The sequence below is a fragment of the Macaca fascicularis genome, chromosome 19 (assembly GCF_037993035.2).
Source record: "Macaca fascicularis isolate 582-1 chromosome 19, T2T-MFA8v1.1".
In the NCBI taxonomy this organism is placed as follows: Eukaryota; Metazoa; Chordata; class Mammalia; order Primates; family Cercopithecidae; genus Macaca; species Macaca fascicularis.
In genome coordinates this window covers 48,260,909-48,288,345 of record NC_088393.1, presented here as the reverse complement: position 1 = coordinate 48,288,345, position 27,437 = coordinate 48,260,909, and the positions used below count along the sequence as shown (strand labels likewise).

Here is a 27,437-nt window from a genome sequence, read left to right as displayed (position 1 = left end):
CTCCTCCCTGCTGCCACCCTCCGATTCTGCCCCAGGCAAGTCTCTGCCTCCTTCATTGGGCTGTTTCTTCTTTTCCTGTGTCTTTCTGTCCTTCTCTTTGAACTTCTAGATCAGTCACTCTGTACTTCTCTGACTCTCCCCTCTGAGACTCTTTTTCACTTGTCTAGATCTTTCCAGGGCTCTGGGTCTGTCTATATCTCCATCTACACCTTTCTGAGTGAGCATCTCTCTGTCCACCTCTTCCTTTCTCTCTGTGCTCCTCTTTCCATCTCTGTCTGCTTCTCTCTCTGATGGTGTCCTGTGTCTTTCTCAGATTCCTTCTCCCTGTTTCACTGGGTCCCAGTTATTCCCTCCATCCCTTCCCACCTTCTTCCTTCCCTCCCTCTCCTTCCCCTCTTTCCCTCCCTTCCTCTCCCCCTTCTCTCTCTCTGGCTCTTTGTTTTTCTTTCTCTCTCTGTCTCTCCCTGATTCTCTCTGTCTCTCCCTTTCTTCCCATCTCTCCCTGATGCTCTCTCTCTTTCTCCAGCTCTCTCTCCTCCCCCACCTCTGCCTCTCTCTGTCTCTCCCTTGCGTCCTCTCTCTCTCTCTTCATCTCTCTCTCTCCATCTCTCTCCCCCCCATCTCTCCCTGGTGCTCTTGATCTCTCTTTCTCTCTCTCCATCTCTCTGTCTCTCTCCTCCCCCCCTCCATCTCTCCTTCGTGCTCTTTCTCTCTCCTCCCAATCTCTCCCTGGTGTCTGTGTCTCTCTCTCTTTTCATTTCTCTCTCCATCTCTTTCCCTGTCTCTCTCTCTCCCACATATCTCCCTGGTGATCTCTGTCTTTCTTTCTCTCTCCCTGTCTCTGTCTCTTTCTCTCCATCTCTCTCTCTCTCTCTCTCTCTCTCTCCCCCCCTCCATCTCTCCCTGTGTCTCTCCCTTCATCTCCCCCTGGTGTGCTCTCTCTCTCTCTCTCTCTCTCTCTCTCTCTCTCTCTGCCTCTTTCTCTTGCTTTCTGTCCCCCTGGAATCTTTTTCTCTTGCTCTCTTCTTACTTACCGATGCTCTTTGCCCAGATACCTCCCCTTCTGGCTCTCTGCCTGTGGGAAGGAGTAAGGTGGAGGTGATTATGTAACTGTCATGATTCCAGAGGATGGGGGTGAGGGATGAGGAGGAGATCAGGAAGGAAGATTTTCTTTCTTCTCACTTATCCATCAATTTGGCCTTGTAGACACCACCCCCAGCTCCACGGCTACTGAATTGGGTGGGTAGGTCAGACCACTGCCTCCCTCCCCAGGGGAAGGTCAGAGAATGAATCATACAGAACCAGAGGGAGTGAGAGTCTCAGGCTGGGAGACAGAGGCTGCAGTCAGGTGGAGCTTCCCAAAGGGGACAGGCAGGCCTCAGGGCTCTCCCTCAGCCTCCAGAAAAGGTGAAAAGAAGTGGAATCAAGATGTCAGTGGAGGTTTTGGGGAGCCCCCAACTCAGCTGGGCTGAGGCCTGAGGAATCCAGTTTCTAAAGCCCCAAAACAGAGGCCTTTGAGAGCAGAAGGAGGGATGCCTGGCTTCCTCCCCAGCCCACTGGCTCTGGAATTCAACAAGAAAGTGCTTTGCTGCTTGTGCCCTATTGTGTGTGTGTGTGTGTGTGTGTGTGTGTATGCGTGGCACTTCTTGGTCACTATAGTGTGTCTGAAAATTCCATAAGTCATTACCCCACCCACTAGAGAAAAATGCAAAAGATTTACACTCCCAACACCAATACATCAGCACCAGGGATCTCCTCATCCCAGCCACAGGTCTCAGTATCTCTTATCCACCTCCTGATACATTCCAGCCTGTCCCAGGCTGTCCAGGCAGGCTCACCACACTCTTTCCATCTATCTATCTATCTATCTATCTATCTATCTATCTATCTATCTATCTGTCTGTCTGTCTATCTATCCATCCATCCTTTTACCTTTTCATCCTTCTGTCCATATAGCCATAAATTTATAAAAATATCCATTCATTATTTCTTCTATATAAATATCTTTCACTCTATTATCTACATATGGACCAATTAACTTTCCATTTATCCATCTATCCAATATTCCATCCATCCATTCATTAACTCGTTCATCATTCAACAACTTACTAATATTTACATCCACCTTTCCAATCATTATTTATCTATTTCAATCCATCCATCGATTAACCCTTCACCCATCTATTAAGTCTTTCATCCATCCACCCGTTAGTCATTCTAGCATAAACCCTTCCTTACATTCATCTCTCAGTTGAGATAATTTCATTAAATTTCCATTAAAGTTCTAGCGCATTGGAATAAGACTCTCAAACCACACATTTGGTCATCTCTAAATGTTTCTTACTACACAGTAACCCCTTTTGTGTAGACATATCAATGTACAAGTGTGAGCTTCTGTGTACGTAAGTATCCAGAGAATCCAAGTGGCATATGGAAAATAGAATTAATATCCCTATTAATATTAAAATAGAATTAATATTAAAGGTAGTTCTTCTAATATCTCATAAAGAAAAAGAGGTGGGGCCTGGCCGTCCAAAGAGGTGATTTAAAGCATGATATTTACCGTCACAAGATTATTCCCAGGCTCTGCCCTCATTAGCTGTGGAAGTCATAAGCAAGACATTTACAACTTTTGGGGCCTTACCTAACTCATTTGCAAAATGAAGATGATAAAATCCACCTCACAGACTTACAATCCTGCTCTTAAAAACTTCACACTTTTTTTTTTTTTGTAAGAGAAATAGAGCTGGGCTAGGGCTATATTTGAATCCAAACACAGACAGGTACAGGCAAATATCAGATGTTCATATGTACACAGCATGGCCTACGTGCACGGTGAATGACCAGAATACGTGCACAAAAACATCCATACACTTGTATGTAGTCAACCAGTTGTGCACACGTACACACATACGTGCATATGCACATTTGTTGAGTATCCACATCTAGCTGGACCCAGAAATGCACGTCACAGACATCCCCCAAGTGGCATATCCCAAAGCACATGTGCACTCAGGCTACACGCACAGACAGACAGAGACTGGCAAGCATTCAGGAACAGTGGCATGAACACACATGCACCTCATCAGGCACTCACACAAACGTGCATGTGCAGACATAAGTTGGAATGGATGCCCACTTATCCAGCACAAACACACACCCCACAAAGCCTTGTGCATGCATAAACTCATCTATCAACAGGGACATGCTGAAACGTACATGCACACAGAAACCTCAAGCATGAACCCAGAGTGACACACACACAGACAGATGTATAAATAAGGATAAACATGGCAGAAGCATTTAGCAGAAACCACTGGACAAAATGACACAAACATGCAAAGATGCAGGTGCACACAGGGCAGTTGAGGGTGTAGTGGGTATTCTCCCCAGCTACAAGGCTGACTTGCAGGGAAGAAGAAAGAGAAAGACAGAAAGACAAGATCATAGACAAGGGGAGAGAAACAGGTGGGCAAAGTCCTGTGCAGGGCTCCAGGCCCATCTAGAATAATGTGAGAGTCTAATGCTTACCTGTCCTCTTGCAGGAACTTAAAGTGGTGAATATGGTAAGTTTTATGTTATGTGGCGTTTTTTTAACCACTATAGAAATATATAAATATAATGACATTTGAGCCCATCTCCAAGAAAAGGCACAATGTCACATACGACCAAAATCTGCATATGATATCAGGAGCTCATGGACTCCCTGAGATCCACTGATTAAAGTTTTCTTGATCACTGGATATATTCTGAGTGGGTGGATGGCTTCTCTGCCCTGCTCATATTTATACACTTCTTCCTCCAGGGGCCTCAAATCTGTATTGTCAGGGTTAGGTGCATCACCCATGTTCCTGGTTGATGTATAGGGCTTAAGTTAGATTTGAATTAATTCCTTCACTGAGCAACAGGGGTGCTATGGGTGATTTTCCTGTAACCCTGAGCATCAGGGTCTTTGTTGCAAAAGAGGCATAGGCAGCAGCAACAGAGGTCCTGGTGAGCCATCTGCTCTTAGAAGAGTGGATTTCAGCATGCCACCGAATGGCTGCTTTTTTCCCTCTTCTCTCTTTTCTTTGATGGAGTCTTGCTCTTTTCTTTTTTTTCTTTTATTTTTTTAAGATGGAGTCTTGCTCTTGTCGCCCAGGCTGGAATGCAATGGCATGATTTTGGCTCAGTGCAACCTCTACTTCCTGGGTTTAAGTGATTCTCCTGCCTCAGCCTCCCAAGTAGCTGGGATTACAGGTGCCTGCCACCATGCCCAGCTATTTTTATTTTTTTATTTTTCATAGAGACGGGGTTTCACCACTTTGGCCAGGCTGATCTGAAACTCTTGACCTCAGGTGATCCAGCTGCCTCAGCCTCCCAAAGTGCTGGGATTACAGGCGTGAGCCACCACGCCTGGCCATCTCTCTCTTACTCTCCAAAGATTGCTCTTTCTTGAATGACTACCCAATGGACTCATACATTGCACCAAATATAGTCTTCCCCCTGAGTGCTCTACAGATGGGGGCCCAACGCCTGGTTGGGTGACATAGCCAGTTGGTGGCAGGGAAAAGTCTCTTTCCTGAGTCTAGCATCAGTCACAAGTGCATTCTAAGACACACAGACAGGTCCAGGCTTCGACACATGATCCATGGCCACATTAAAGAGGGTCCTAATCCCATCGTCCTGTCCTTTAATGCCAATTAATTAACAAAACTTCTGACCGAGGTTTACTAAACCTGTAAGGTAAGCTCCGTAGTGTAGGGTCCAGCCCTACGTGGCTTAGCGGGTGTTCTCCCCATGTGCGGAGAAGAAAGATTGTAAGAAATAATGACACAAGACAAAGAGATAAAAACAGCTGGGCTCAGGGGATCACTACCACCAAGACGTGGAGACATGTAGTGGCCCCGAATGCCTGGGCGCACTGGTATTTACTGCATACAAGACAAGCGGGGCAGGGTAAGGAGGGTGAGTCGGCCAAGTGATTGATAAGGTCGAGCAAGTCACGTGATCGTGGGACGGGGGCCCTTCCCTTTCAGATAGCTGAAGCAGAGAGGGAAGGCAGCGTACGGTGCACTTGTAAGAAAGATCAAAGACTTTAAGACTTTCACTATTTATTCTACCGCTATCTACCACAAACTTCAAAGAGGAACCAGGAGCGTGGGAGGAACATGAAAGACCACAAGGAGCGTGACCATTGAAGCACAGCACCACAGGGAGGGGTTTAGGCCTCCGGATGACTATGGGCAGGCCTGGATAATATCCAGCCTTCCACAAGAAGCTGGTGGAGCAGAGTGTTCCCTCACTCCTCCAAGGAGAGATTTCCTTTCACAGTCTGCCTTCCCAGGCACTGGCGTTACCGCTTGACCTAGGAGCCCTCTAGCGGCCCTTATGCGGGCATGACAGAGGGCTCACCTCTTGCCTTCTAGGTCACTTCTCACAATATCCCTTCAGCTATACTCACCAGTTATATTTTTTGTATCAGTAATACAAAAAGAGTAATATTAAAAGCTAGTGATTAAAAGTGTTTGTACTAACGATTGATAATGTCCAAATATAATCATCTCTATATTTAATTTGTATTATGACTATTCTTATTCTAACTATTTTCTTTATTATACTGAAACAGTTTGTGTCTTCAGTCTCTTGCCTCGGCACCTAGGTAATCCTTTACCAACACAGTAAGACTCAACAATGAAATACAAGGCAGCACCGCTCAAGGCACAGGCTGGCTAGCAGGCAGCAGCTGAAAATGCATGCTCAGTATCCAAGTAGTGGAGTGGGTTAGCAGGTTAGCAAGCCAAAGCAAAAGAAGAAAGACCCCTGGTGATGGTAGTTAGAGTCCAACAATCCACAGTGTCAATTGTTATAGTCACTCAGAGAGGCAGATGAACACCCACCCAAAATTTGGTGCAGGTGTCAAAACTGATGATGCCACACACACACACACACACACACACACTGAGAGTACATGGAAAGTTTTATTGCTCAAATAATGAGGCCTCTGGGGAGAGTGGGACAGGTCCTTGATTTCCATGGTGGCTAAAGGCTGAGGGTGGTGTGAAAGTCCTACTGTACTCCTGCATGGGCAGCAGCTTGTGTGGTTTCAATCTTCCATAGGCACCAAAGGAGAGAGAACCTGGGCTTTCTTCATTATTATTATTGTCATCATCATTATTATTTTAATTGACACATAATAATTGTACATATTTATGGACTACAGTGTGATGTTTCAATACATGCGTACCAAGTGTAATGACCACAGATTGGGGTAATTAGAATATCTATCAACATAAAATAATATGGGACTGATTTATCATCATATTCATAGGTTTTTAAGAATATTGCACCAAATATGAAATATCTTGAAATATTTCAGTGAAATATCTTGTGAAACCATTTTTAGAAATTTTGCCTACCTTGGTCCACCCTCCCACCCTCAAAGATTCATGTCCCTTTCACATGCAAAATATATTATTCCCCTCCTGAGGTTCCTGAGTTTTTTCCATTACATCAATTCAAAGATTAAAATCTTACCTGCATATAATCAGCTCACAAATACCAAATCTCATAATATAAATCCGGTGTGGATGATGGTATAATTTCACTACATCTGTGGACCCTCAGCAGTAAAGAAACAAGTTATCTGCTCTCAATATACAATGATGAGACAGGCAATAAGATAACAGTTATAGACATTGAAGTTCAAGAAGAGGGAAAATGGAAGACAAAAAGGAGTCACCAGCTCAAAGCACTTTTGAAATCCAGATGGAAAAACTCCAACTGAAGCTCCTCGATTAGGTTTCAAGGCCCACAAAACCTTCTCCATAGTTTTTGATCCTGTCCTCTGGGCTTTTGGCTATGCCCTGTTAGTGTTGTTAGTGCTGCTAAAACAAAATAACTGAGGATGGGTAAATTATTATTATTATTATTTTTTTTTTGAGACAGAGTCTCGCTCTGTCGCCCAGGCTGGAGTGCAGTGGTTCAACCTCAGCTCATTGCAAGCTCCGCCTCCCAGGTTCACGCCATTCTCCTGCCTCAGCCTCCCGAGTAGCTGGGACTACAGGCACCCGCCACCACGCCTGGCTAATTCTTTTGTATTTTTAGTAGAGATGGGGTTTCACAGTGTTAGCCAGGATGGTCTCGATCTCCTGACCTCGCGATCTGCCTGCCTCGGCCTCCCAAAGTGCTGGGATTACAGGCATGAGCCACCGCGCCCAGCCAGGATGGGTAAATTATAAAGAATAGAAATTTATATCTCATGGTTCTGGAAATTGGGAAGTCCAAGATCAAGGAACCAGATGGATTGGTGTCTGGAAAGGGCTGCTCTCTGCTTCCAAGGTGGCACCTTGTTGCTGCCTACTCTGGAGGAAAGGAACTCTTTCCTTTCCCATATTATTTTATGTTTTTATTATTTTATGTTGACGGATATGCCAATTACCCTAATCTGATTTTTACACATTGTACACATGTATTGAAACATCACACTGTACTCCATAAATATGCTCGGTTATTCGGGAGCAGGCTGTTCAGTTTCCATGTAGTTGAGCAGTTTTGAGTGGGTTTCTTCATCCTGAATTCTGGTTTGATTGCACTGTGGTCTGAGAGACAGTTTGTTAGAATTTCTGTTCTTTTACATTTGCTGAGGAGTGCTTTACTGCCAACCATGTGGCCAATTTTGGAATAAGTGCAGTGTGGTGCTGAGAAGAATGTATATTCTGTTGATTTGGGGTGGAGAGTTCTGTAGATGTCTATTAGGTCCCCTTGGTGCAGGGCTCAGTTCAAGTCCTGGATATCCTTGTTAGCCTTTTGTCTCATTGATCTGTCTAATATTTACAGTGGGGTGTTAAAAGTCTCCCTTATTATTGTGTGGGAGTCTAAGTCTCTTTGTAGGTCTCTAAGGATTTGCTTTATGAATCTGGGTGCTCCTGTATTGGGTGCATATATATTTAGGATAGTTAGCTCTTCTTGTTGAATTGATCCCTTTACCATTACGTAACGGCCTTCTTTGTCTCTTTTGATCTTTGTTGGTTTAAAGTCTGTTTTATCAGAGACTAGGATTGCAACCCCTGCCTTCTTTTGTTTTCCATTTGCTTGGTAGATCTTCCTCCATTCCTTTAGTTTGAGCCTATGTGTGTCTCTGCATGTGAGATGGGTCTCCTGAATACAGCAACTGATGGGTCTTAACTCTTTATCCAATTTGCCAGTCTGTGTCTTTTAATTGGACCATTTAGCCCATTTACATTTAAGGTTAATATTGTTATGTGTGAACTTGATCGTGTCATTATGATATTAGCTGGTTATTTTGCTCCTTAGTTGATGCAGTTTCTTCCTAGCATCAATGGTCTTTACATTTTGGCATGTTTTTGCAATGGCTGGTACTGGTTGTTCCTTTCCATGTTTAGTGCTTCCTTCAGGATCTCTTGTAGGGCAGGCCTGGTGGTGACAAAATCTCTAAGCATTTGCTTATCTGTAGAGGATTTTATTTCTCCTTGAAATGAAACTTAGTTTGGCTGGATATGAAATTCTGGGTTGAAAATTCGTTTCTTTAAGAAAGTTGAATATTGGCCCCCACTCTCTTCCGGCTTGTAGAGTTTCTGCAAAGAGATCTGCTGTTAGTCTGATGGGCTTCCCTTTGTGGGTAACCCGACCTTTCTCTCTGGTTGCTCTTAACATTTTTTCCTTCATTTCTACTTTGGTGAATCTGACAATTATGTGTCTTGGAGTTGCTCTTCTCGAGGAGTATCTTTGTGGCATTCTCTGTATTTCCTGAATTTGAATGTTGGCCTGCCCTACTAGGTTGGGGAAGTTCTCCTGGATAATATCCTGCAGAGTGTTTTCCAACTTGGTTCCATTCTCCCCATCACTTTCACACACACCAATCAGACATAGATTTGGTCTTTTCACGTAATCCCATATTTCTTGGAGGCTTTGTTCATTTCTTTTTACTCTTTTTTCTCTAAACTTCTCTTCTCGCTTCATTTCATTCATTTGATCTTCAATCTCTGATACTCTTTCTTCCAGTTGATCGAGTCGGTTACTGAAGCTTGTGCATTTGTCACATGGCTCTCGTGTCATGGTTTTCATCTCTATCAGTTCGTTTATGGACTTCTCTGCATCGGTTATTCTAGTTATCCATTCTTCCATTCTTTTTTCAAGGTTTTTAGTTTCTTTGCGCTGGGTACATAGTTCCTCCTTTAACTCTGAGAAGTTTGATTGACTGAAGCCTTCTTCTCTCAACTTGTCAAAGTCATTTTCCGTCCAGCTTTGTTCCATTGCTGGTAATGAGTTGCGTTCCTTTGGAGAGGGAGATGCGCTCTGATTTTTTGAATTTCCAGCTTTTCTGCACTGATTTTTCCCCATCTTTGTGGTTTTATCTGCCTTTGGTCTTTGATGATGGTGATGTACTCATGGGGTTTTGGTGTGGGTGTCCTTTCTGTTTGTTAGTTTTCCTTCTAACAATCAGGACCCTCAGCTGCAGGTCTGTTGGAGTTTGCTTGAGGTCCACTCCAGATCCTGTTTGCCTGGGTATCAGCAGCGGAGGCTGTAGAAGGTAGAATATTGATGAACAGCAAGTGTTGCTGTCTTATTCTTGCTCTGGAAGCTTCATCTCAGAGGTGTACCCAGCCGTGTGAGGTGTGAGGTATCAGTCTGCACCTAGTGGGGGATGTCTCCCAGTTAGGCTACTCAGGGGTCAGGGACCCACTTGAGCAGGCAGTCTGTCCATTCTCAGATCTCAACCTTTGTGCTGGGAGAACCACTGCTTTCTTCAAAGCTGTCAGACAGGACATTTACATCTGCAGAGGTTTCTGCTGCTGTTTGTTTAGCTATGCCCTGTTCCCAGAGGTGAAGTCTAGAGAGGCAGGCAGGTCTCGTTGAGCTGCGGTAGGCTCCACCCAGTTCGAGTTTCCTGGTGGCTTTGTTTACCTACTTAAGCCTCAGCAATGGTGGGCACTCCTTCCCCAGCCTCGCTGCCACCTTGCAGTTAGATCTCAGACTGCTGTGCTAGCAATGAGGGAGGCTCCGTGGGCGTGGGACCCTCTGGGCCAGGTGTGGGATATAATCTCCTGGTGTGCCGTTTGCTAAGACCCTTGGTAAAGCGCAGTAGTAGGGTGGGAGTTACTCGATTTTCCAGGTGTTGTGTGCCTCAGTTTCCCTTGGCGAGGAAAAGGAATTCCCTTTGGGGGGACTATCTTAAAGCACTTAACACAGTGTCTGGCACGTGGTAGTGCTGTAGAAGTGCTTGCTATTCTAATTCACGTGCATAAGTCCTGCCTGTGGGTGAGGGCTCAGTAGATGGAACAGCGGTGGCTGATACAGTTGGGATTGTTAGGATTATTAAGATGAGAGCTAATTTGAATGGGCCTGTGTTGTCTGCCCACCCCACTCCCAGCCTCAATTCCCTCTGCCTGGCTTTGCAACTCCCTGCACTGGCTGCTGGGGTGTAGCTCCTGTATGCAGATGAGAAAGGAGTCGATGAAGTCCCGTGGGGAGTTGGGATCCAGCGATCCAGTGTGTGCTGGTTGTGCTCCACCTTCTTGGCTATGAAGTCCTCCAACCCTTGCAGCTCCTTAAAGGCCTGTTGCTGTGGTCCTGGCAGGTGTTTCATCACCAAAGAGAACATCTCATAGAGCTGTAGGTTACAGAGAGAGGATGGGAAGGGAAGGACTGCTGTGAGGGGGAAGGAGCTGATGGGAATGGAACCTGTGTCAGAGAAAGAAAGGCACTGGGTTAAAGGCACCTACCTGCCCAGGTGTTTAGGTATTTCAGTGGGGCTGGATGGGAGCATATATCTAAGTTTTCATGAGGGTTAAGGGAGAAGGCTACTGTCCAGGAATTTAGGTAAGATGGATTGAGGCATACATCCAGGTTTCAGTGAGGCTGGATTGGAGCACATAGCTAGGTGTTTAGATATTCAAGGCAGGATGTGTTGGAAGACACCCGTTCAAGTGTTTAGCTACTCAGGTGGGGCTGGTATGAGGGGAGTGTCACCTGTCTAGGTATTTAGGTATTCAGGTGGGGTTGGCTGGAGACAGCTCTCCAGATACTTACTGGGTCTGGATTGGGGGCTTTTGTTCAGGTGTTCAGGTATTAAAGTGGGGCTGGTGAAGATGTTGAAGTGGAGGGGATACCTGTTCAGGTGTTTACCTATCCAAGTGGGATGCATCGGGGACACCTCTGTAAGGTGTGTGATTGGAAAGCATTGGGGAACACTTATTTGGGTGTCTGGGGAATAATCTGTCTAGATATTTATGTGTTTAGGGTGTTGGTTAGGGCAGCTGTCCATGTTTTCAGGTGTTTAAGTGGGTGAAGTAGAGGGCGCTTGGCCAGATATTCCAGTGGGCTAATTTGGGACATTTGTGTAGATGTGAAATGATTATGATGGGCTGGATTTTGCAGCACCAGGTGTTCAGGTATGCAGGAGGGGGGTAGAGGCAATCACTTGTCCAGGTGTTAAAATATTCAGAAGAATTGGGTAGGGAGCATCTGTTAGAAATTTTGGTAAGTTGGGGATGGGAACACGTGCCCAGGTGAGAGAGCTGAGCTGAGGGCTTGCATCCTGCCAGCAGGCTCTGTTCTGGGGAGCATCTGTTGAGCTATCCAGGTGTCCTTGGAGACTGGGTATTGGGCACCCATCCTGGGTTCTGTTGCAACTGCCCAGTTGTCCAATATTGGGGGCTGATTTTGAGGGGCCACTGTCTGGAGGGGGGTGGGAGTTTGGGGCACCTGTCTCCAGGTAGGGGAGCAGTTGACAGGTTGTGGTAGGGGCATCACGGGCCGGGCTGCAGCCGGTTACCTGCCCCGTGGAGGTTGCCGTGAACTGGAAGCTTCCCAGCATCATGCGCAGCAGTGACAGGAACTCTTTGTCCTCATAGTCAAAGCAGTCCCCAAAGACAATGGAGCTGATGACATTGGAGACGGTGCGGCTCAGGAAGAAGGCGGGATCCATGTTGGAGCCTGCGGGTGTGGCGGGAGAAGGGGGTTGGAGAGAGAGTCAACTCAGAGGTCTGATGCTAGTCTGAGAATTCCAGGAGGCAGTGCGCTGATGAGCCAAATTCCCTGCACCAGACTTCAGGGTTGAGAGCACAGGTGCCTTTCCCCACCTAGTCTCCGTCCCCAGACAGAACACGCTAAGGTTCCTTGCCCTGGGCGTTTTCCTTCTCCCACCTCCGCACTCCGCGTGCCCTGCCCACAGCGCGTGCCCCGGAGGGCCTCGATGAGGAAGCCCGTCTTGCCCACCCCGAAGTCCCGCAAGGTGGCCATGGAGAAGCGCCGGGGCGACTTGGCGCTCTCCCAGGTGCTGAAGGTCACTCCGGGGGAGGTGAACCCAGGGGTGGGGAGAGGTCGGGGGCGACGGGGGCAGGCGCGGAACCCGCGCGCAGGGGAGCAGCAAAGTCACTCAGAGAAACACAGAGAGAGACAGAGAGGGAGTAGGAAGAAGAGGATCAGAAAAGAGGCCAGACAGAGAGATGCACAGCGAAACAGAGGGAGACGGGACACTCCACAGAGTGTAAAGAGGGAAGGAGGGAGAGAAAGAGAGACAGAGATGGGAGAAGAGGATGGAAGGAGGGGAAGTGAGATATGGGGAGATCTGGGAGGAGGAAATAAAAGTGGTGAAAAAGTCTTTTTGTTTTGCTTGTTTGTTTTTGAGACGGATTCTCACTCTGTCACCCAGGCTGGAGAGCAGTGTTGTGATCTTGGCTGCTCACTGCAGCCTCCACCTTCTGGGTTCAAGCATAAAAATGGCGAAAGATTCTTAAGCTGAGCTGGAGAAGAGGGAAAAATATGGAGACGAAACAGAGAGGGTCTGGAAGGAGGAGAGATTGTTACCAGGAGATGCAGCTGGAGATGTGGAAGTAGGAATACTGTGATATCCTAAGACAGAGGAAGAAGAAGGAGAGGGAAGGGGAGAGAGGAGAAACACAGAGAAGAACAGAAGCTGAGAAGCACAAAAAGACAAATTTAGACAGAGGACCAGGGCTGGAAAACAGAAACTCAGGATGTCCTCAGAGATAGAGACAGGGGAGAAAGAGGAGACTCCAGTGAGAGAGGCTGGGAGAAATCTGGACAGGGATGCTGGAGACAGGCGAGAGGGAGATGCCTCCATGAAGGGAGCTGGGGAGAGACGGGGGCTCTGCCGCAGACTTCAGTGGGTAGGAAAGTCAGGGAGAAGGCTGGGGACATGGAGGTCATGGAGTCTGACTGGCTAACTTCCCCTCTGGGACCCCCTCACCATAGCCTTTGAAGACCCAATTGAAAGTGGCTTGCTCGCCTCGCCTGCTGAACTCCTCAGCCTGGTCCACCAGAGCCTCCTTGACGGCATCATGTCCGCACAGCACCACCACCCGCCGGGGCCCCAGGTGAATGGTGAACACAGAGCCATAGCGCTCACTGATCTGATGGAGGCGGGTGGGAGTGGTTAGAGGGAGCAGCCGCTACTCCGAATGGACCCAGCACTGATATTTCATGTACTGGGATGCTTTGCCCAGTCAGGTTCTCACAGTCAGGGAGCTGGACATCCCAGGATCCTTTCTTTCCTTGCTAGGACCCTGATGCTGAATCTCCAAAACTCTCCTTTCCTAAGACTCTGGTCCCCAGTGGTCAATCCCCGCCACAAAGCCTCAGCCAACTGGGCGGCCCGCACCCAGTGCCACCCATCTCCCTGCCTTGGGACACCTTCATGATGGAGTTGTACATCTGCTCTGTGTTCAGCTGCAGGTAGTTTCCAATGAAGGGCAATGGGGTGGGTCCTGGAGGCAGCTTTCCCCTGCTCTTCCTCTGCTGCCAGACAGACATCAAGACCATCACAGTCAGGCAGGCCAGCAAGGCCACCAGGAGCAGCCTTGAGGCCAGCATGGTGGCAGTGGGATGATAGATGGTGATGGCTGGGGTGGTTTGCTTTTATACTGCCTGAAAAAGAGGGATGGACTTTGGCTGATTACAAAATCATATCATTTCACCTCCCCACTACACCCCCCACCATGAACCCCACCTAGCTTGGGACACAGCCAGCAAAGGAGGAGAAGGGTGACCCCAGGGCAGCTGAATAAGGAGGGGACCTCTAGACTAAATCTGTGGTATTTCAGGAGGGGTGCCCCAGGGCTGTGGATTCAGGAGGGGGCATCAGATAAACTGTACAACTGAGGAGTTTGGAATATTTGCATAGGGGAGCACCTGGACTTTGGATTTGGGGTCTGAGAGTGAGAATGCACCCCAAAGTTGTTGATTTGGGGGTTCCAGAGGAGAAGAATCCAAAGGTCTGGGTTTTATTAGGGTGAGATGGAAGTGTGGCTGTGCATTTGGGGTCTTCTGGTGAGGAGGATGCAGGGTTAAGGGTCTCAGGAGGGGGGATTCCAGGTTTATGGACTTGAGAGTCTTGGGGCTGGGAAGACCCAGGGTGTGGGTGTGGAGTTTCTGGGAGGAGGAGTGTGTAGCAAGCCCAGCAGCTCCTCCCAGAAAACCCAGCAGCCCAGCACTGGGCCCAGGGACTGACTTGATTTTGCTTTGGCCCAGAGCTGTCTCTTAATGCAAAGAATCCTCATTGGAACCTCAGAGTGAGGCTAGGATGGGTGCCATAGAACCTCCACTGCACATCTCTGGTTGGGAAAGGGGTGGAAGACCAGAGCCGTATTTCAAGGGAACTTTCCCCACACCTGGAGGAGAGTACCTCGAGTTATCAGTTGGCAGAGGGATTGGCCAGGTCTGGAGAAATAGTAATAACAACCCCCAAATGGTGGAAACATCTCAAGTGTCCCAAGGGTTGTAATTTACAAAGACCTCCACTGGTTTCCAACCCAATTCTTAGGGAGATCCACTAGATTGATTGTATCATCCCTATTAATATTATTATTGTTATTTATGTTTCTCATTTTATATAAGGGTCTACGGAGGACAGAAAACAGACAGTGGGCAGAGGACACGTGTGAGTGGCCCTGAACTCCCGTCTCTCCTGCTCTGTGTCCTTAGTTCCCCTTTCTGGATTTGGTTTACCCACCAGTGGAAAGGGACTATTTAGGAAGAGAGGATCATATCTGAGGGTGAGCTAAGTCTTCTTTGAGGGCGATTCCTGCTTTGTCAGGGGCTAGTACTATTAGCAGGCAGAGGGAACAATCGCAGAAGAGATTGGGGTAAACTCCAGTGTTAGGCACAGAGGCAGAGCCTGGGGTGGGTGGGAGTGGAGCAGGGATGAGTAGCCTCTTGTCCTTCCCTCAGGGAAATTCTTCCTTAGTAAACAGGACAGTTACCCTTTGGTGAGCACGGCTGTATATGGGAAGATTAAGTCTAGGTGTGTATGATCTGGTTGAATCTTTGTAACAATGAGGTTGGTTCATCATCATCCTCATTTTGAAGATGAGCAGATCTAGACTCCATAAATCCTCTTGAGTGAGGTCACACAGGGAGTAAGTGAGGGAGCTGGGATGTGCACTCTCTCCTCGTCCCCCTTCAGTGACTGGCCTAGATCACCCTGGGATTCAAGCGCGGGCCAGGCTTAGCAGGAGGTGAGTGCTAAGACTGGCATCAGCAGTGGACACAGGGATGACCCTGGTGGGCTCTGATTTCAGCATTGTTAGGGTCCACCAAACTGGACTGTTTCCCCCTCCCATAGACCTAAGCCCAAAGGCCAAAAAGTAAAACTCCCTACCCAAACCTGCCTGTAACTGTTTGACCAGAGGCCAGCTGTCCCAGGATGCGGTTACAATGTCTATCTTGCATAACAGAACTGGCAAGTAAAACATCTCCAGGAAGTGGTCAGCCACCTGGCACAAAGGACCACCCCCCTTTTGTTTTTCCTTCACCCTGACCCAGTTCTATGTCTTATAAAACCTTGCTATAGCCTGTAAGCAGGGCTGCCTCCTCTGCTTTTGTCAAGAGGTAGCGACGCAGCAGGACTGACAATAAATCATCTTGCCTTAACTTGGATCTATTGGCCTCATTCCTTTCTTGGCTAGCCTTCTAATTATCCCTTACATCTTGGTGCCAAAACTTGGGAAGGTGGTAGAGTTTGGCCTCCCTTTATTTCTGTCTCCTTCCCTCCCCACTTTCCCCGGCCGAACTCCCCCTTCCAGAACCTGCGGGAGACCCAGAGGATTTCCTACTCCTTTCCATTGCCGGCAGACACATCCAACACCAAGGCAGCCTCAGGGGTGAGTAAAGGAGACTTTTGCCTTCCATCCGGAACCCTTGTCCGCTTCTTCCTTCCTGAAAGAGACACAGCGCTGAGCCAAGAGTTTCCTCCTCCCAGCCTCTAGGCCCTCTAGGCCCTCGGTGTCTCCCTTTCAGGGATGCCTGAGTGGGGAATTGTTGTACTTCTCCGACTTGAACCGTGGGACAAGGGACTCCTTCTCCCACCATTCTAGTCTCCAGCCAAGTCTCCTATCTCTACCCCTCCCTTTCTCATTCCACTATAGGAGCCTCCCAATCCACTCCGTCAAAGACATCCCCCCCTCGTGTGTCTTCTCCATAACCTTAATGCCCTTGACCTCCGATCTGAAATTTGGCCAAAAAGGCTCATCTTGTATTGTAATACAGCCTTGCCTCAGTATAAATTGGACAGTGGCTCCCAGTGGCCTGAAAATGGCACATTTGATTTTAACATCCTCAGGGACCTAGACAACTTTTGCTATCGCAATGAAAAGTGGTCTGAAATCCCTTATGTTCAGGCCATTTTTGCCCTCTGTAGCCTCCCCTCCCTCTGTCAGCTCTGTTCCGCTTTCCAAATCCTCCTTGCCAGCTCTGAGTCAGACTCATCCTCAGCTTCCCTTCCTTCTGATGATTCCTCCTCCTTTGACCCTGCCGACTTCCCCCTGCCCCGTCAACATAATCCTCCACCCGATCATCACGACCCTCCACCCTAGGCTCCTGCTCCTGCCCTCCGTCTTTCCCCGCTCTCTCCAATCACCCAGCTCCTGACTCTGATTCATCCTCATCTCCACCTCACACCCACTCTGGAACTCAGAATGCCCAACAACCAGCCCCCATACTTCCCCTCCGAGAGGTGGCCGGAGCTGAAGGCATCATTCACATCCACGTTCCCTTCTCCCTCTCCGACCTCTCCCAAATTAAAAAACATCTCGGGCCCTTTTCTTCCGATTCTGACACTTATATCAAAGAATTTAAATACCTTACCCAATCTTATAAACTCACTTGGCATGATCTCTACATTATCCTCTCTTCTACCCTTCTTCCAGAAGAGAAGGAAAGAGTGTGGCTCGCAGCACAGGTACATGCCGACGATCTTCATCGGCAAGACCCTATTAAGCCCGTAGGGGCTGCTGCAGTTCCCTGGGAGTAACCCCTCTGGGAGTACCAACCCACAGACCCCGACCGGGTGTCTCGTAACCACACGATTACTTTGAAAGAAATCAGGCACATTCCTCAGCCCCGGGCTCAAAACAAACAGGCCCAGTACAAACACATCCCACCATACATCTCTTAACTTCCTGAGCCCAGTACAAACACATCCCACCATACATCTCTTAACTTCCTGAGCCCAGTACAAACACACCTCTCAACTCAGAGACTACCATATATCTCAACTTTAGAAAAACACCACCTGGAAAGTCCCCGATAAGGACACAGCCATTTGTGGTTTTACTGAAAGCGCGGGAACCAATAGAAAAACTGCTGAATGTATAACTTAAAATGTAAACCAATTGTAATGCTGTAACCAAAAGAATTCCCTTGTTCCTCTGTAACTTTACGTATCCTATTTACATCGGGCTCTAAAAAGCAAGCACTCGCATTGTTCAACCCTCTTGTATGCTGTGGAATGGAGGGACCAAGTTCGAACTTGTAGTAAAGGATCCTTGCCGCTTGGCTTTGACTCTGGACTCTGGTGGTCTTCTTTGGGGAACAAACGGTCTGGGTATAACAACTTCCCTCATCGTAGGCCTTAACAAAGCAGCCCATAAGGCCGTAAATTTTGAAAAGTGCAAAGAAATCTCTGAAAGAGCCGATGAAAACCCTGCCAAATTTCTTTCCCGCCTTACAGAGGCCCTCCAAAAATACGCCCGTGTTGACCCCACCTCCCAGGAACCATTGTTCTTAATATCCATTTCATCTCAGTCTGCTCCTGACATACCGCACGAGCTCAGAAAGGTAGAAGAGGGCCCTCAAACCCCTCGACAAGTCCTTCTTAACCTGGCCTTTAAGGTCTTCAACAACAGAGATGAGCAAAAGAAATTAGATAAAGTCCAACAAGATTGTGCTAAATACCAGCTCCTAGCAGCAGCTATGTGTCAGCCTACCCAGGCTGCCCAGGGGCCGGTAGTGATGGGGGTTCCTTTGGCAGTAAAGAATACTTTCTTTTGCCAGATGGCAGTGTGGGAATGAAGGATGTGATAGGCATATTTGGAGTTTGTATAAATGTTGACTTATTTGCCTTTGGAAAGGGTTAGGACTTTGGTGAGAGCTGTAAGTTCTGCTTTTTGGGAGGAGGTTCCTGGAGGTAGGGGCCTGGCTTTAATTACTTGGTCAAGAGAAACGATTGAGTATCCAGCAATTTTAGGGGAGCCGGTCGGCCTGGAAGAGGAGCCGTCTATGAATAGCTGGTCATTGGGGTTGGTGAGAGGATTGGAGGGAATGTTTGGGAAGTGTGGCTGCAGGGGGTCTAGGACGTCAGTGTCAGAATGAGTAGGAAGGGAAGAGGGTATGAGGAGTAAGGATGCTGGGTTGAGGGGAGTACTTTTGGTAAGGCAGAATTTGGGATTTTTGATAAAGAGGGCATGGAGTCCTTGAATCTGGGAAGGAGGAAGAGAGCTTAATGCTTGGTAGGAGAGGACATCTTGTAGATTATGAGGACTGTAGATGGTGGTATTTTGGCTGAATGTTAGTTTCCTGCTTTCTACAGCTAAAACAGCCACTGCTGCTAGTGCTCTAAGACAGGTTGGCCACCCTTTGACTCTGTTGTTGAGTTGTTTAGAGAGGTGGGCTATAGGAGCAAAGGAAAGAGGATTTTTGTTGTTGTTGTCTTAAGACACCAAGGGCTCTTATTTGGTTTTTGGCAATATAGAGATAAGAGCGGTTTGGAGTTTGTGGAAGTTGGGGAGTATGTTATGTGAGGAGATTAGGGGTTTATTGAGGGGGCCTTTGGCTGCTTTATAAAGGGGGTGAACTAGGAGGGCAAAGTTGGGAATCCATATTTTTTAAAAATCCTGCTAGCCCTAGGAAGACATGATTTTTTTTTTTGAGGAAGTTGGAGATAGGCTGTCTATTAAGGCTGCCTGTGCGGGGGTTATGGCTCAGGACCTGGGGGAGAGTTTAACTCCTAAGTAGGTCACGGTGGAGTGGAAAGGTGGGAGGATGTTTTGGTTTGTTTGTAGGGAGAGGCCCTATAGCCTTTATTAGTAAGGAAATTGAGAAGGGTGGCTATAACCTGTAAGCGGGGCTGCCTCCTCTGCTTTTGTCAAGGGGTAGCGTGGCAGGACTGACAATACATCAGCTTGCCTGAACTTGGGTCTATTGGCTTCATTCCTTTATTGGCTGTCCTTCCAATAATCCCTTACAAGCATCAGGTATGGCCAGAGAGGGAGTGGCATCGCGTTGGCTTTGGGACTGCCCCCAGGTGTACATGAGGATGGGAAACAAGTTAGCACTGAACTTGACACCAGGAGAATATCAAAGTCATGTTCGGTGCCAAGAAGGCTCTGTGTCAGGTGTCACTGAGACTGGGCTGCCACTGCGTGGGCAGAGTAAAAGGTGCCAGGAGGAGCATGGGTGTGGAAGTCCTGTCAGCCAAGAAATAAAAGTTTACCTCAGAGCTGCACACATCTGACTCCATCTGCAGTTTAGGGCCTTTATTGACCAAGGAGGGTACGGAGGTTTGAGGGCCAGTGAGCCCACTACAGCGGAGCCTGACCTCAGCAGGCCACTAGCTGGAGCTGGAAGGCTGGGGGGACACTGCCCAGGCCAGTGAACTGCAGGTGAGGTTGATGGTGCCAGGGTTTACCACAGGGAGCAGGCGGAACCTCTGTAGGGTGGCTGTAAGGAATAGGAAGATCTTCAACTGGGCCAGGCCTGCGCCCAGGCACATCTGCTTTCCCGGGTACACGGGTGCATAGTGAGCACCATGCACCCCAGAGCCGGTCCAGGCTGGTCGCCTTCCTCCCCTGCCCGCACCTGAGGCAAAGGGCATGAAAGGGTCATTGCCCTGGAACTTGCCCTTGTCCAGGAAGTTGGTAGGGTTGAAGCATTCTGGGTGTTTGAATTGAGTGGGGTCAGTGTGCAGTCACAAGCAGGGGAATCACAAAGGTGCCCTGGGGGTACATGCAACTTGGTTTACCTGTGGGCTTGGTGAGCATGTGCACCTCCTCCATCCAAGGCCCTTTTTAAAAGCTCAAGGGAATAGGCCAGGCAGGTAGCTCATGCCTGTAATCCCAGCACTCTGGGAGGCCGAGGAGCATGGATCGCTTGAGGTCAAGAAGTTCGAGACCAGCCAGGCCAACATGACGAAACCTGTCTCTGCTGAAAATACAAAAATTAGCCAGGTGTGGTGGTGGATGCCTGTAATACCAGGTATTCAGGAGGCTGAGGCAGGAGAATTGCTTGAACCCAGGAGGCAGAGGTTGCAGTGAGCCTAGATCATGCCACTGCACTCCAGCCTGAGCGACAGAGCCACACTCCATCTCAAAAAAAAAAAAAAAAAAAAAAAAATTAAATAAATAAAATAAAAGCTGAAGGGAAGGCAGGCCTACCATCCTGCTCCAGCGGTAACTGATTGTGCTTCAGTCTGCACAGCGCACACCTGCCGATTCTGGCTGATCTCAGAACACACCTCATGCACCCGGGCCCCGCACAGGATCCCCAGACTCAGTGGGCACCTTTGGCTAGACAGTGGCCGTGCAGGTGGGTGTCAAGGGGGAGAGTGCACGGCAGCCCCAGGGGCACCACGCTGATGAAGCGCTGGATCTGGAGCAGCACTGCGTTGGTGTAGGGCAGTCGCTCGGGGTCGTCCAGGCTTGGGGCGCGCCTCCGCCCTACCACAGGGTCCAGCTCCTGCACCTGGGCTGGGGCTGGGGTAGGCTGTGAGCTGCGCACTTCCAGGACCCTCCAGCCATCCCCAGGCCGCAGCCTCCCATTCTGGGTCTCTAGCTTGCAGACCTGCCACCTCTGGGTACTTAAGCAGAATGAGAAACCCGTAGCACAGGGTGGTGCTCGTGGTTTCGGTGTCGCCAAAAAAAAAAAAGGTGCATCATCATTACCGACGTCTCCTCCTGGAAATGGCTCTCTGGGTCTTGCTGTTGCTGTGGGCAGAGGAGACGGGCACGCTGCCGCGTGCCAGGCACCTGTTGATGGGAGGCAAAGATAGAGTTTAGGGAGCTGGGAACCACGCCTTACCCATCTGGTCAAGCAATTGATGAAATCGCGGGGCTCTGCCGGCTGCCGCATCTGCCGGTGTTGTTGGATTTGCTCACAGATGAAGACCCACAGCTCCGAAAGTTTCGGAAGATTCGGCGGTGCCGGCCTGGGAGCCAGTCCATGAGGGACGGGGAAATGTACATCTGGAGAGAGAGGATCTCAACAAGGGCCCTGGACGAGGCCACTAGGTCTTAGTTTCCCTTCAGGGAGATTGGACCAGGACGTTGATATTGGAGGTTCTAGAACTCTTCCAAGAATCTAACTGTCCCATTCTAATGATCCACTGTAGGTGGGTCTGTGTACTCGGGATTTGGCATAAGGCTGGACGCACAAGGGAGAGACTGTGGCCGGCCCTCTCACCTCGCCCCATCTGGAGCTCATGATGCGGAAGTTGTCACTGAAGAGGTTCAGGAGCCTCAGGAACTCCGGGTCCCCGTAGCCATAGCGGTTCCCGAAGACAAGAACAGATAACATTGGATACAGCATTATCCAGAAGTCGCATGGGGTCAAACGGGGCTCCTGGAACAGGACGGTGGTCATAATGCGTGGTCCTGCCCCCAGCCAGCCCCATGGGCTTACTGGCTTCCTTCCACCCAAATACCTTCCCGTAGCCCCATCTTGGCAGTCCAAGGGCCACTCCCACACCAGGCCCTTCTGCCCTCCCAGCCAGGCCGCACCAATGGTGGCTTGCATTTCGTCTAGCAGACAAGCCGCCTCCTCCAGGACATGCGCCTGGATGGTCCGTGTACCTAACCCCAACTCCTTCAGCGCTCCAACTGCAAAATTGCGCAGTGTCCACCGGCGCGGCCCGTTAGAAAACAAGATTCCTGTGGTGGAGACAGGAAAGGAGGCGGGCCCGGGAGTCGGCCACGCCCCATCCAGGAAGCGCCAGGTCACTGGCTACATCCCTTTCTGGGCCTCCGACTCCTGCGGCCGACTTCCTGCGCTTTGCTTCTTTACCCGACCTCTAAGTGCCCTATCCACACATTGGCCCCGCGTTTGCTGGGCTTGATCTCTGACCTAGGCTGGCTCTCGGGCTTTGACTCTTAGGCTCTTCTCTCCTCTTGGCTGCAGGATGAACCTCGATTCGAACCTTACGCTTTAGCGCCGCCGCGCCCTCTCTCGGCCGTTTGCACCTCATTAGCTGGAGTCTCTATTAGGTCCCGCCCCCATTTGCCCGCCTCTACCGTTTACGGGCCCAGCCTGAGGCGTGCAGGCCGGCACGGCCAGCGCCCGGGCCTCACCGTGTCCGCGTGTGAAGCGTTCGAAGACTGCCATGGACCCGCGGCCGGAGAAGGCATCCGCCTGTAGCACTAACGCGTCCCGCAGCGCTGCGTAGCCGCACAGCACCACGGCAGGGCGCGGGCCCAGCTGCGCTGTGAACACCGGGCCCCAGCGGCCGGAGAGCTACAGGGAGCCGGTGCTCAGCTGGTGCCCATCGGGTTTCTCATCGGAGCCCTCGCCCCCAGCTCTCTCTTCCTTCAGACTCAGGAGTCCTCGTCTCGGGCCCTCATTCTTCAGGCCCAGGAGTTCAGATCCCCAGCTCCTTCCTCCCTGAGATCCAGGAGTCCAGGCCCCCACTTCCTTCTTCCCTTGGGACCTAGAAGTCCAGCTTCCCAGCCTCCTGCACCCTCAGAGTCGGACTCCTACGCCCTCAGTACTCAGCCTCCCCACCTTGAACCAGGAGAACAGACCCTCTGCTCCCCTCTTCCCACAACCTGATTTCCTGCTCTGGGCTCCTTCCTTACCACCCAGTGTCCCGACCCCAAGCTGTCCACTCCCTAGTCTCCTTTCCTAGAACTCAGGAGTCCTGAGCACTCATCCTTCCTGTCCTTCCTCAGGGTCTTAGAGTACAAGCCCTTAGCTGTCTTCATTCAGGAGGAGTTCTAGTCCCCAGCCCCACCTCCACGGATCCAAAATTCCGTTCCCCCATTCCTGTAGGGAATGGAGTGCGTGGTCCGTGCCTCCGGACTGCAGCTGCAAGTTCCCCAGCAATGGGAGTGGCCTGGGCCGGGGAGGTAGGGACCCCCGCATCCGAGCTCGGCACCCACCCTACCCCCACCGCGCCAGCGCCAGCACCAGAAGCCACAACAGCAGCGCTGCGATACCGGCTATCATCATGCCTGCAGTTCTCCACGCCTGCACCCCTTCACCTCTATTTGATTTCCAAGGGGTCTTAGGGGTGGAGCAGGGGTGGACACCCGATGTGGGAGGAGTGGGTGTCTCCCGGTTGCTCCTTCGGTGGATTCCCCAACCCGACGTCTCCACCCCGCCCCCAGCCCTAGTGGAACTGTGCCCTGGCTGGCAGCTTGCTTTTCTTTCTTTCTTTTCTTTCTTTTTCTTTCTTTCTCTCCTTCTTTCTTTCTCTCCTTTCTTTCTTTTTCTCTCTCTTTCTTTCTTTTCTTTCTTTTTCTTTCTTTCTTTTCTTTCTTTCTCTTTCTCTTTCTTTCTTTCCTTCTTTCTTTCTCTCTCTTTCTTTTTTTTTTACACTTTATGTTCTAGGGTACATTGTGTGCCTGCCTCAGCCTGCCCTACTTAGCAACTTTCGTGCACCAGCATTTTCATGTCAACACACCTGGCTAACAGGTGCAGCCTCCTGAGCCCCTAGCACCTTTGAGTCCAATTTACTTGGCCTGCAGGTGTGTATTCCTCAATCTCCGGGCCACCTCTGGGCCCCCTGAATGCTGTACCCTGGACCTCTGATTCCTAAATACACACTGACTCTCAAATACACTTCTTCTTCTCCTTCTTTTTTTTTCAGACAGAGTTTAGCTCTTGTCACCCTGGCTGGAGTGCAGTGGTGCCATCTCAGCTCACTGCAACGTCTGCCTCCCAGGTTCAAGATTCTCCTGCCTCAGCCTCCCGAGTACTTGGGATTACAGACATGCACCACCAGGCCCGGCTAATTTTTGTATTTTTAGTAGAGATGGAGTTTCACCATGTTGGCCAGGCAGATCTCAAACTCCTGACCTCAGGTGATCCGCCTGCCTCAGCTTCCCAAAGTGCCAGGATTACAAGCGTGAGCCACTGCGCCTGGCTCAAATAGCCTTCTAAAGCCACCCCTGACACTCCTGCGCTCTGTGCCTGTGATTCCTAGGAGCTCACACCTGAGCCCTTGTCACTTCCACCCCTGACACTCCTGCGCTCTGTGCCTGTGATTCCTAGGAGCTCACACCTGAGCCCTTGTCACTTCCATTGTTCTTGGGACCCTGTGTGCTATGCTTGTTCCCCAGATCCACCTTCAATTTCCCTGGCTTCTGGGTGTCCATCAGCCTGGCACTTCTGTGCCTCTCCTTATTTCTTCAGGGTGTCTTTCTGCATGTTGACCCCCTTGTACCTCCATATTCTGTCTTGCCCTGAATCTACCATCTGTGTTCCCAAGGCACTGGCTCCCAGATGCTCCCAAATGTTCTGTGCCCATGCTGCTGAACCCCCTGGTATCCAGTCCCCCAAGTCCCTGTCTGAGGCCAGGCCATGACGGCAGACAAACTTATCCCTCATTCTCTCATCTATCCCCCCCACAACCCCCTATCCTAGGGCACAGGCTAGAGGGGGCAGACTCAGGCCTGGATGGGCCAGGGCTGGGGTGGTGGGAGCGGTGAGGTTGGGGCTGTATTTGAAACAGACTGTTCAGGAATGTGGTCCACCCTCCTGCCTGTCCCTGCTTGGCCAGATCCAGCCTTCCTCCGAGTGCCTGGCACAGGGCCCAGACCTGGGGAGATGGTGGAGGGTCTGTACAGAGCCTGGGACTGGCATTGTCTCTGGGAGGGTCTCTCTGTGTGTCTTTGTTTCATCTCTCAGTCTCACTTGCTCTCTCTCTTATCTTTCTTTCTTTTTTTTTTATACACAGTTTGGCTTCTGTCCCCCAGGCTGGAGTCCAGTGATACAGTCATGGCTCACTGCAGCCTCAACCTCTTGGGATCAAACAATCCTCCCACTTCAGACTCCTGAGTAGCTGGGACCATAGGTGCACACCACCGCGTCCGGCCAATTTTTGTGTTTTTTGAAGAGACGGGATCTCATTGTGTTGCCCGGGCTGGTCTCCAACTCCTGGGCTCAAGCAATCTTTCTGCCTTGGTCTCCCAAAGTGCTGGGAGTATGGGCGTGAACCAGCGCACCCCGCCTCCCTCACTCTCAGTCTCTGTGTTTCTGTGTTCATCGCTCTCTCCTCTTTCTGTCTCTTCCCATCTCACTCTCTTTTCTCTCAGTCTCTCCCTCTGTTTGTGTCTGTTTTCTGTCTCTCTTTTCAGTATGTCTGTGTCTTCCTCTCTCTGTATCTCCCCCAGTCTGTGCTTCCCTTTATCTCATCCTGGCACTTCTGTGCCTCTCCTTATTTCTTCAGGGTGCCTTTCTGTGTGTTGACCCCCTTGTACCTCCATATTCTGCCCTGCCCTGTCCTGGGTCTTCCTACCTGTCAGCCTTTCTGGAACCTGGTGACTGACAGGGGTTGTGGGGCAGGGCCCCTGCTCAGAGCTGCTGACTCCACGGACAGTGGGGGTGTGGCAGGGCACGGTTAAGCCGCATCCTCCTCCAGCCCTACCCCACCCTCTGTGACAGGCTTTAATGGATCCTCTTTATCATGGCCTCTGGCTCTCTCCCCAGCTCCTGACTCTTCCTCTGTTTTGATCGGGTGGGCTGTCCTCCGGAATGTCAGCTCTTCTAGAGCAGGGATTTTGTCTGGTTCGCTTCTGTATCCCAGCGCTTAAAACAGCGCTCAGTACAGCAGTAGGCACTTAGTACATATTTGTTGAAAGAATGTCCAATTTTTCTTCCTCCCTACTTCTCTTTGTTTTTTTTTTTTTATAGAGACAGGGTCTTGTTAGGTTGGCCAGGTTGGTCTTCAACTCTCGGTCTCAAGCAATCCTCCTGCCTCAGCCTCCTAAAGTGCTAGGATCACAGGTGTGAGCCACCGTGCCCAGCCTCTTTCTTCCCTCCCCTCCCCTCTTTTCCCTTTCTTCTTCTCTTCCCTTCCGTCTGTCTTGTTCTATTACTCAGGCTGGAGTGCAGTGGCACCATCACAGCTCACTGCAGCCTCGACCGCCTGGGCTCAAGTGATCCTCCCACCTGAGCCTCCCAAGTAGCTGGGACTAGAGGTGCGTGCCACCATGCCTACCTAATTTTTAAAATATTTGTGGAGACCAGGTCTCATTATGTTGCCCAGGCTGGTCTCTAACTCCTGGGCTCAAGTGATCCTCCTGCCTTGGCATTTCTATCTCTTTGTAATTAGACTGGATTTCTTTGTTTCTCTCTTTTTCTTTTTCTTTTTCTCTCAGGTCTCTTTCTTTTTCTCTCAGGTCTCTCTATCTCTCTTCATTTCTGTTCTCTTTATTTATCTTTGTCTTTCCTCTCTCTGGACATCGCTGTCTTCCCCTTTTCTCAGTGGCTCTCTTTCTCCTCCCGCTCTCTGTTTTCCAGGATCTCTCTGCCATCCCTGCGTTATCTGTCTCTTCCTCTTCCTCTCCATCTCTTTTCAGGGTCTCCACGTGTTTTTCTCCATCATCCCTCTCTGCCTGTCTTTCTCAGGACCTCTGAGTCTCTTCATCTCTCCCCTCTCCCCCGACCTCTGTGTCTCTGGCTGGGCCCTGGGACCGACCCTGATCAGCCTGTGATGGGAACAGCATGGGGATTAAAGACCTGACATCTTAATCCCCACGTGGGGACCACCTACAAGCCTCACTCCAGCCAGCCCCATGCTCAGCAGAGCGTGTCCCAGTTTCTGCATCGCCTTGGGGAGACCCCGTTCAGGGTAGGGCCTCCCAGGCCACCTCCACTGATGGCTGAGGGGCCAGTTCCACTCTGCCTGAATCTGGCTCGATGTGCTTTGGGACGCCTGCCCAGCGAGAACAGCCATTGCCAGCAGGATGTTAGGGTTAGGGTATTAGGTTGGGTCTCAGGTTGGGAGGGTACATGCCTGGGGTAGCTATCCCCACCCCAAAGGGGAGAATTTCAGAGAATTTCAGTGAGAGGGTGGGAGGGCCGAGTGCAGTGGTTCACGCATGTAATCCCAGCACTTTGGGAGGCTGAGATGGGCAGATCACTTGAGGCCAGTAATTCGAGACAAGCCTGGCCAACATGGTGAAACCCCGTCTCTACTAAAAATA

At 49.9% G+C, this 27,437-nt stretch overlaps 2 protein-coding genes and 1 pseudogene across 2 annotated transcripts; all 3 read right to left on the bottom strand.

The window, feature by feature from the left end:
- Window positions 1-10,144: 10,144 nt before the first annotated feature.
- Window positions 10,145-12,047, bottom strand: LOC107126471 (cytochrome P450 2A13-like; annotated as a pseudogene).
- A 1,004-nt stretch (window positions 12,048-13,051) lies between these two features.
- On the bottom strand, window positions 13,052-13,857 carry LOC135968496 (cytochrome P450 2A13-like). Its single transcript, XM_065535523.2, has 2 exons — window positions 13,657-13,857; window positions 13,052-13,376 (listed from the first exon to the last, which is right to left on the bottom strand). The coding sequence occupies exons 1-2, from the start codon at window positions 13,834-13,836 to the stop codon at window positions 13,170-13,172; spliced, it is 387 nt and encodes a 128-aa protein (XP_065391595.1). The 5' UTR covers window positions 13,837-13,857; the 3' UTR covers window positions 13,052-13,169.
- A 6,211-nt stretch (window positions 13,858-20,068) lies between these two features.
- LOC135968495 (cytochrome P450 2B11-like) lies at window positions 20,069-23,269 on the bottom strand. Its single transcript, XM_074026617.1, has 5 exons — window positions 23,240-23,269; window positions 22,581-22,743; window positions 21,697-22,163; window positions 21,180-21,263; window positions 20,069-20,234 (listed from the first exon to the last, which is right to left on the bottom strand). Exons 1-5 carry the CDS (start codon window positions 23,267-23,269, stop codon window positions 20,196-20,198), a joined length of 783 nt encoding a protein of 260 aa, XP_073882718.1. The 3' UTR covers window positions 20,069-20,195.
- Window positions 23,270-27,437: the final 4,168 nt, after the last annotated feature.